The following is a 10,069-nucleotide window of genomic DNA, read 5'->3' on the forward strand; positions in this document are numbered from 1 at the left end:
ACTGAAAGTTCTGGTAGCCATCCATTTACAGTATGTTAAAGAATACATCCTTGTTTCCCGTATCTGTGCCCAGAATAAGATAGGTAATCAACCTCCTTCAAGATTATTTCAACCCATACCAAAATGACTCTGGTCCCACATTGCTATTGATTTTGCCACCTTATTTCTTTCCCATTGGAAGCCGGTAGGGGTTCTCTGCCATTTTTGTTTAACCGTTTTCTCCTGTTTTGATGATTAACCAGGGAGTTCAGGTTTTGCATTTTTCTTTACTTTCACCTCTAGCAAGTTGTTATTATTTCATAGTTAGAAGGGGGTGTTTTGTTTATTATTTTGGCCTTGGAGACCCTGAAGCTCAAAGCTTCCCTGTGTTGTTTTTCTTGTTTGGTTTGCTCCTGTGATTGAGTTTTTTTTCTACCTGCACTGTAAATAAACCCTTTTGTTACGGATATCAACAGTTTAGGTTACTTCTTCTTTTGTGTTACACCCAGTGCCAGAATTTACCCATAGTGGACTTGAGGAGGGGGTTGTAACACTATCATTAATAGTTTTTCCAAAGCCTGCCATCTTGTCCCCCTCAAAAAGCTTCCCACAGTCTTTCAAACTGCACAACTCTTGGCAAAGCATGTCTTCCAACTCCACTCCATCCCTCAAGATAACCTATCAGATCGTGGTACTTGTTTCCAGACTTGTTCATCGCCCAAGTCTGGAAACAGTTTTGCAAAGCACTCAATGCCAAGGTTAGTCTCACATTTGGTTTTCATCCTCAGTCAAATGGTAAAACAGAATGTATGAACCAAGAACTGGAATCCACCCTTTGCTGTCTCATGTCCACTAAACCATCTGGCTGGAGTCTGTTTTTTCATTGGGTGGAGTGTCCTCATAGCATCACGCTGTCTCTGCCCTGCAGAACACAACTCTGATGGGAAACTGGTCTCTTCCCAGTAGCTGGGGTCCTTTTGAAGTCTCTCTTGGTTGCCAGCCACCTCCATTTCCCTCCAAGGCACATGATATATCTGTCACCTCTGCTTATTACCACATCTGCTGTTGCAAGAACATCTAGACCAACACCATCTTTGCCCTGCACCACACTGCTGATCAGAACCAACGTTATGCCATCTGGAAAAAAAACTCTTGCCCCTTAATACTTACTTGAACAAGAGGTTTAGTTATCTGCTCATGACATCCTTTTAAAAACCGTGTCCAAAAAGTTATCCTCCAGGTTCATTGGCCCTACAAGTGTAAAGCTCAGAATGAGGACCCGAAATTTCAGTCAGACACAAAGTAGAAAAAAACAATAAGATCTTTATTGAGGATCAGGGTAGGGGGCAGGCCACAACCGGCAATGGGACAGGAACCTCTTCTTAAAGTGTTGTGGGGGATGAGGAGTCCAGGCAGCTCAGTGGTAGTAACAGATCACACATCCCAGAAAGAAATAGAAGTAGGAGGTCAAGGGGTTGAGGCAGGATCAGGGTGGCAGGACAAGGCAAGACTTATCTGAGGGGCAGGCGAAAAGCAGTGGTCAGGGCACAGAAAAGGGTTCAACACGTGCAGGCAATGTCAGGCAGTCAAATCCAGGGGCAAGGCAGGAGGCAGAGGTCGAAAGGCAGAAGCAGGGTCGAGTCCAGAAAACAGAAGCCAGTGAAGAATCTGACGTGGGCTAGACAGGGCAGGAAAATCCAAGGGACAAAAAACGTGTTTGAGATCATGGTCAGATCAGGAAGAAATGCTGGATATCTACTCACACCAAGGCTTTCAAAAATCTGGCACCATCTGCCTGCCTGAGAGCCGACTAATAACTCCTGGTGAACAGGTGGAAGACATGAGCCTGATTGTGCTCTAGCGCAGCAGCATGAAGGTGAACCAGATGAGCTTGATGGGAGAGGTGAGAGCTGAGGGGAAAAACAAAGCAGGCAGACGGGCCAGAAACATGACAAGTTCACTTTCATCATCAGTCCCATGGCAGTCCATCTTCACTTTCCTTCGACGCTTTGTATCCATCCCATGTTCCATATCTCTATGATCAAACCAGCACTTTGTTTTAAGCATTTCTCTACCTGATTTAAAATTGTTGCCAACAAATTGTGAGAATTGGGATGATTGTTGTTTTTCCTCCAATTAATCAAGGGCTTTTTGCCAATGTTTTTGTTTGTTCAATGAGCTTTTTCCTGTCTGGGTAGAAATAAAAATCACCTGATTTTTATTTCAATCAACTGAGACTCAATTGTGACCCATGCTGGGGACTGGCTGGTAGTAAAGTAAAACATAGCTGCTCTGATCTGGGCTGCCCAAAATTAATATAAAAGATTTGTTAATTGTAACCCCAGTCCCCAATTTAAAGGGGGGCGGGGGGGTTGGAGCTTTGGTTAGAAAAGGTTTTGTTTACATTTTCTAACAAAAAAAAACCCGAGGGTGGTGGGGAAAGTGGAAGTGATTAGAAAAACAAACAAAAATGTAGGTAAGAATGTAATGATTAAAATATTTGTGTGACCAATAAAGAACACAGGTAGTCTGAGCCATTCTTCTATTATCTCAGTACTCAATTCCAGTCCTCACCGCCCCCCCTGCTCTGCATGTTTTAGATGTGCCTCTATTCCAGAACAGCTGATTCAAATGATTGCATAACCATCAAGTACAGGTCCTTCTAAAAAAATTAGCATATTGTGATAAAGTTCATTATTTTACATAATGAAATGATAAAAATTAAACTGTCATATATTTTAGATTTACTGCACACCACCTGAAATATTCCAGGTCTTTTATTGTCTTAATACTGATGATTTTGGCATACAGCTCATGAAAACCCAAAATTTCTATAAAAAAATTAGCATATTTCATCCGACCATAAAAGAAAAGTGTTTTAATACCAAAAAAGTTAACCTTCAAATAATTATGTTCAGTTATGCACTCAATACTTGGTCGGGAATCCTTTTGCAGAAATGACTGCTTCAATGTGGCGTGGCATGGAGGCAATCAGCCTGTGGCACTGCTGAGGTGTTATGGAGGCCCAGGATGCTTCGATAGTGGAAATAAGGTCAACTAGAGTCTTGGATCTCTCAACTTTCTCTTCACAATTTCCCACAGATTTTCTATGGGGTTCAGGTCAGGAGAGATGGCAGGCCAATTGAGCACAGTAACACTATCAGTGGTTTTGGCACTGTGAGCACTCTGGGAACAGCCTATTTGTTCAGAAATTTCTTTCTGTTTCTCACCCTCTTGCTTGAGGGCGTCAATGATGGCCTTCTGGACAGCAGTCAGGTCGGCAGTCTTATCCATGATTCCGGTTTTGAGTAATGAACCAGGCTGGGAGTTTTTAAAAGCCTCAGGAATCTTTTACAGGTGTTTAGAGTTACTTTGTTGATTCAGATGATGAGGTTAATTGCTCATTCAGAGAAACTTTTCATGATATGCTAATTTTTTGAGACAGGAATTTTGGGTTTTCATGAGCTGTTTGCCAAAATCATCAGTATTAAAACAATAAAAGACCTGAAATATTTCAGTTGGTATGCAATGAATTTAAAATATATAACAGTTAAATTTTTATCATTACATTATGGAAAATAATGAACTTGTTCACAATATGCTAATTTTTTGAGAAGGACCTGTACTGCAGAAGCCTGTTAATCACAGATACAATCCAGGTGTGTGGCAGAAGGGAAACACCTAAAACATGCAGGGCAGGGGGGCGTGAGGACCAGAATTGAGAAACACTGTATTATCGCCACAACTGATTCAGTAAGGAAAGTGGGAGAATCCTTTTTTATATTACAAGTAAATTTTAACACTCAGATAGCATTTTGACACTACAAACTAATATTGAAAGATGCCTCATTGTTCAAAGGAAATTGTATGCTGTTTGATGCAGGTATATGAAGTACCTCTATCCGTATGAATGTGAAAAGCGGGGACTGAGCTCTCCTGGCGAACTTCAAGCAGCAATAGACAGCAACCGTCGGGAGAGCCGTAGGCAGAACTACAGTTCTACCATCTTCAGCTATTCTGTCGCAAGCCCACAGACTTCTCTCCCAACAACAACAATACAGCCACATGTACCAACGCTTTCTCACCAAAGCAACTATATCACCCAGGCCCCTTCTGTCAAAAGAGGTAAGATACTTGTTACCAGCATGACACCAGATTAAGACAGATACTTGTGCTAAAACATTTCAACTAATTAAGCTTTAAAGAGCCAGTATTATCTGGGCACCTAGTCCCAATTCATAGCATAATCAAGTGACTATATAGGCGTTTTTCCACCAGCAAGTGGCGTTCTAGCCAGTTAGAGTGTACGTAGTTCGGTTCTACCGCAGGTAGTGAGCTTTTCCACTATCCGCTCTGTTTCTTAGTGTCGTAGACGGTCTGTGAGGAGCAGCAGCTGTGGTCAACTCTGTTTATGTTTGCAGCAACTCTCAGCAATGGAGAACCTCGAAGTTGTGGTTCAGATGGACTGAAACACTATATATATATATATATATATATATATATATATAGGGTCTTATAGAATTAGGTTCTATAAGACAACCTAATTTTGTCTTATAGAAATTCATTGTGACATACTGATAAAGACTCAGATCAGCTGATTATTTCAAAACACATATACATAAAATTACATTCTGGCATTTAAATGTACAATGTAAAAGTGTAGCCATGCTTATGCATGGCTACACAATAATAATAATAATAATAATAATAATAATAATAAAGTTTATACTTTATAATAATATAATTTAATTATTATTAAAGTTTATACTTTATTATTATTATTATTACAATCCAGGAAGGAAAAATTCACATCATAAGCTAATATTAAGTAGTTCCGGTGTTTCACACTGTCAGCACAAAACTGCAACTCCATCAGGAAGCAGGCCACAGCTTTACCGTTTCTCTCTTCTTTATTGCTGTTTAAGTGAGTGCCAGTTTTTGACTTGATACTATAAATTGATCTTGCAGCTTGCCATTTTCTGTAATTTGGAGTGCAGAGTTATTAATAGGAAAACATTCACTCTTTAGGAAGTTCAACTTATGTCTTGAAAATTTCCTAAAACTGTGAGGATTTGGATTTCTGTGTCAGTTTAGTTCCTGTGTTGTCTCATCTGCCCCAGATTGATCCCAGCTGTGTCCTGTTTCCCCTGATTACCTTCCCTGTGTATTTAATCCCACCTGTGTCTGTGTTTACCTGCCAGGTCCTTGTCGTGACGTGCTTTTGTTAAGTAATCACCAGTGCTACCAGTGTCTGCGTTTAACTTGTCTCATCGCTCACCTGTGCTGCCTGGATTTCCTTAATAAAATCATAATTTTCTCTACATCCTGGGTCCAACTGCGTTTACCTCTAACTGCAACTCATGACAAAAACTGTTTAGCAAATACACAATGTTAGAGATAGAAAATATTAGGTAAAAGGTAGAGCAATAAGTCATCCGCATATAAAGTCAGTCGATGTTTTCTATAAATACCTCTAAAGCTTTTTGAAGTTTTAAGCATAATTGAAAGTGGCTCGATAGCTAAAGTAAAGAGAAGCAGGCTGAGAGAATAACCCTGCCAAGTACCCCTGGATAATGAGACAGGCCAAGGCAGTCATATTACTTAATCTAATATCTATGTGTGAAAGACCCCCTACGAAGAAAATTATTTTGGAGTCCTTAGAGGGGATACTGGAGAGTGCCTCTCCTGGAGACTGCCTCGTTCTGCTGGGGACTTCGATGCTCACGTGAGCAATGTCAGTGAGACCTGAAGGCTCACTGGCTGGACAGAATGGGCCCCCTGATCTGAATCCGAGTGGTGTTCTCTTGTTGAACTTCTGTGCTCGTCATGGATTGTCCATAACGAACACCATGTTCAGGCATAAGGGTGTCCATATGTGCTCTTGGCACCAGGACACCCTAGGATGCAGTTTGATCGACTTTGTCATCATTTCATCTGATCTGCGGCCATATGTCTTGGACATGGGTGAAGAGAGGTGCGGAGCTGTCCACTGACCACTACCTGGTGGTGAGTTGGCTCCGGTGGTGGGGGAGGAAGCCGGTCAGATCTGGCAGCTACAAACGTATTGTGAGGGCCTGCTGGGAACATCTGGCAGAGTCTCCCGTGAGACGGAGGTTTAACTCCCACCTCCGGGAGAACTTGGAACAGTTTCCGGGGAAGGTGAGGGACACTGAGTCTGAGTAGACCATTATTCCGCGTCTCCATTGTTGAGACTGCTTATCAGCGCTGTTGGTTCCACCTGTCGCAGCGGCAATCTTTGAATCTGCTGGTGGGCACCAAAGGTGAGGGATGCTGTCAGTCTGAAGGAGTCCTATCGGGTGTTTTTTGCCTTGGGACTCCATAAGCAGCTGATGGGTACCAACAGCCCAAGCGGCATGCAGCTCGGGTGGTTGCTTAGGCAAATACTTGGGCGTGGGAGAAGTTTGGAGAGGCCATGGAGAAAGACTTCTGCACGACTTCGATGCGATTCTGGTCCACCATCCGGTGTCTCAGGAGGGGAAAGCAGTACAGCACCAACACTGTTTATAGTGGGGATGGTGTGCTGCTGACCTCAACTCAGGACGTTGTGTTCCAATGGGCAGAATACTTCCCACCAACATGCCTTCCATTTATGGGTCGGGCTCTCCCATCTCTGGGGATGAGGTCGCCGAGGTGGTTAAAGGACTCATCGAGTCCTTTACACAATGAGATTGGACGCGACTCTGCAATTTTCCTGGACATTGGGGGTAGTTCCCCTGGATTGACAGAATGGGATGGTGATCTCTCTATTCAAAGAGGGGGAGCGCAGAGTGTGTCCCACCTACAGAGGGGTCACACTCTTAAGCATCCCTGGAAAGGTCTATTCAGGGGTCCTGGAGAGGAAGGTCCGTTGGATAGTTGAACTTCAGATTCAGGAAGAGCAGTGTGTTTTCCTCCTGGCCAACCCTAAACAGGTTGTAGAGTGACTTTAAGCACATATATATGTGTATGTGTGTCAGGGTGTATGATTTGGATGATAAGTTCAAGTTGTCTTGCTAGGAATGCTATGAGTATGCATTGATCTCGGCAGTGTTACAGGTCTGGCAGTCAGTGGGATCCTTACCCTCTTTGTGAATTACTACTATGGTAGCTTCTGACCAAGATGGTGCCATAGTTTTGGATTCTAAAGGTCCCAATATACTTGGGCATACTTCAATTCAAAGAGGTCCGCATGTAGTTGAAGTGGACTCAATCTGGACGTCAGTGCAAAGGCTAATTTTTATGACACCGTTTGAGTGCTGTGGGTCACACAGTAAACTTCTCAACAGTGTTTACAAGCCCATAACCCTTCACCCCACATAACAATATGCACCAAAGTACAATACTAACTTATAACAGCTATACATAATGACATGAACCCCAAAAAGGACTAAAGCACAGAATCATTACACTTTGTATGGAAAAGCAATTTCTGGACTGGTCTAAGCTCTTGAATCCTAACCCCCCCACATCCCTCACCTTTAGTTGTTTTTTTTTTTTTCTTTTTGGGGGGTGTTTTGGGGGAAGACATAAGAAAAAATATTAACCATTTGTAACTGTATTTGTAATAGTTCCCAGGTTGGTTGCTATGATAGAGGTCCTCCATAATTCACATCGTTTTATACCTGTGTCCCCAGAACACTTAATAAATCTCTTATTAAGTGTTCTTATCTCTTATCTCATTTCATTTCATTTCATTTCTTATACTGTCACTCTCCAAATTCTCGCAATACTGCTCTTGCTTTTTCTATTTCTTTTCTAAATGCTCATATTGAGTTTTCCTCTCTCCCTCTGTGCTTTCTCTCTTGACAGATGATAGACAAGAGTCCGCATTGAATCTGTCTACCAACGGCATTAACAGCATCAACATGTCAATAGAAATAAATGGAGTTGTCTACACAGGTAAATAGAAGGGTCTTTTGCTGGTGTAATTGCAGGGAGGAAACTCAATAAGTTATAGCAGCACCCTAGTGTTGAGTCCTTTACACAATTTGATGTCTTTTCTATAAAATCCAGCCTGATGAAGTAGCAGCCCTACAGAGTTTAAAAAGTTAGAAATCTTAAAATGGGACCTTTGGATTTCAGGTCGATGGAGCTTGGTGTGTGTGTGTATGGGAGAGAGAACATTTGGCAGCCTTCACATCCAATGTATGTCTTCTTTTTAAAGGGGCGTTATGCATTTGAGGGGCTATAGGAAATGCATAACACTGCATCCATATATATATATATATATATATATATTTATAGTTATCGTTATACCTTTTATAGTAACTAGTCTGAAAATATGAAAGGTTTATTTTCAGTCAGTTCAAATTCTTGTACGCCGATGTTTTAAATTTAGGAGTACAGGTGTTCTTAAACCTGTTCATAGCACAGCCTAATAAACATCTCAGCTAACATAATAATCCTACTGCATAACAACTTTAGCAATAACCATGCCAGTTTATAATTGAACATATAATTGTATTCAGTGCATTTTATTTTGAGTTAAAAAAAAATTACAGACACACACCTGCCACACACTACCATGCCACTAATTGTTTCCATGGGTTCTTACAAGACGTCAGTGGGATGTCGACAATTCATTGTGTTGCTGCTGTGTTGAAAAACTGCTCCTGCTGAGCCAAAATGTATGCACTGTTTTGAATACAAACAACAGTATGCAGAACCATAAATTCATTTGCATTTACCCTGAAGCTGATGTTGGCTTTTGATTGTAGCTTCTTAATTGGGAAACTAACCTTGTTATTTCTAATATGCTCTAGTACAAATCTGGAATACATTACTCTATGTGAAAAGTGCAATTTAAAGAATACTCAGCCTATAAAAGTATGTGTGCCACAACTAATCAATCAGTCATAATAAATCTAAACGAGCTGTTTATAAACATTAACTTATAGTAATTATGCAAAGTATTTTTATAGCAATGGTCTCAAACAAAAGTCCTAGAGGGTCAGATTCCTGGAACGTTTAGATGTTTCCATTCTCCTACACGTTTGAATTAATGGCTAAACTGACTCACTAGCATGCAGTCAAGCTCTACAGGACAGGAGCTTGAGACCAAAGCTTTATGCTGAAAAAGATGCAAAACACAGAGTAAAATTTATAGAACTTCATTATAGATTTCACAAATACAGAAAAGGTTTAACTAATCACAAACTGGGTTTAATACATTATGTTATTAGTATATAATAATCTTCCACTGTTTGTAATTTACAGCAGATTAAAAATCCTCAAGGTAGAGAAATACAATACTCTTGCCCTTTAGCAGGACTTTTTAAAATCACTTAGTAAATCATATTTCAGAGTGACCAAAAACAACTGATAATAAATTCCACAGAAATCAAGTAATTAACAGTGTGTGACTGGATGAATAACTGAATTCAGTGTGAAGCGTCGTAACATTTGAATTTGAATTTTGAATTTGACTAAAACTACCTGGATGACAGACAAATTCTGGAATTTGTTATGAGTCTGTTTATTTCCAAGCCCAAATGAATAACTTCACGTTCAAAAATGAGCCCATAACAGCGCAACCCGCAACTCATTAAATCTGCAAGCAACTTTAGAAAAAACAAGCCCAAAACTGCTTATAATAATAGGACTTGGTGACAGAAACTCAAAATAGTTCCTGTTTTTCAGCAACAAAATGCTCATCTCCCTCCATTGTTTACATTTCTGTCACTGTCGATACTTTTGCATAGAAACGACGGTAGAGGAAATAAAATTAAATTACAAAACAAAGTTACTGAAAAAAGTGGTCCAACGTCAGTAACGCGTTACTTTGAAATGCATTACTGACATCAATCCATCTATCTTTATGCAGAAAGACTTCAAAGATTCTGTCATAGAGTTGGTTTCTTTGTTTCAGTTACATGAACTACTGAAACAAGGTATAGATCCATTATGTGGTACGATAGAAAGGGACCATATGTAGTGATTTGTCCGTTCTGTCTTGTTACCTTGCAGGCATTCACAGCAATAATTTGCAATACTCATCAGATGTGGTGAGCCAGTGGTATTGAAGGGCACTGCGCTGGGTTGAAAGTGGCAAACACTGGCTGAGACCTCTCTCTGTCTTAATATGTAAAAG

At 40.6% G+C, this 10,069-nt stretch overlaps 1 protein-coding gene across 3 annotated transcripts in view; it reads left to right on the forward strand.

Annotated features, from left to right (window-relative positions):
• The first annotated feature begins 3,712 nt into the window (after positions 1 to 3,712).
• LOC107834633 (AT-rich interactive domain-containing protein 3A-like) overlaps positions 3,713 to 10,069 on the forward strand; it is a 9,726-nt gene continuing 3,369 nt past the window's right edge. The window contains exons 1-3 of one of the 3 annotated variants that reach the window (XR_001660442.1): positions 3,713 to 3,768; positions 3,863 to 4,104; positions 5,100 to 5,288. Coding sequence is in view for 2 of the 3 variants with exons in the window: in XM_016666304.1 (XP_016521790.1) it covers positions 3,867 to 4,104; positions 7,789 to 7,878 (328 nt within the window). In the remaining variant the exon portion in view is untranslated. Of the gene's footprint in view, positions 3,769 to 3,838; positions 4,105 to 5,099; positions 5,289 to 7,788; positions 7,879 to 10,069 lie in introns of those variants that run through there. The other 2 variants (XM_016666304.1, XM_016666305.1) reach the window with 2 other exon arrangements.

The sequence above is a fragment of the Poecilia formosa genome, unplaced genomic scaffold (genome assembly GCF_000485575.1).
Source record: "Poecilia formosa unplaced genomic scaffold, Poecilia_formosa-5.1.2 Scaffold699, whole genome shotgun sequence".
NCBI classification, from domain to species: domain Eukaryota; kingdom Metazoa; phylum Chordata; class Actinopteri; order Cyprinodontiformes; family Poeciliidae; genus Poecilia; species Poecilia formosa.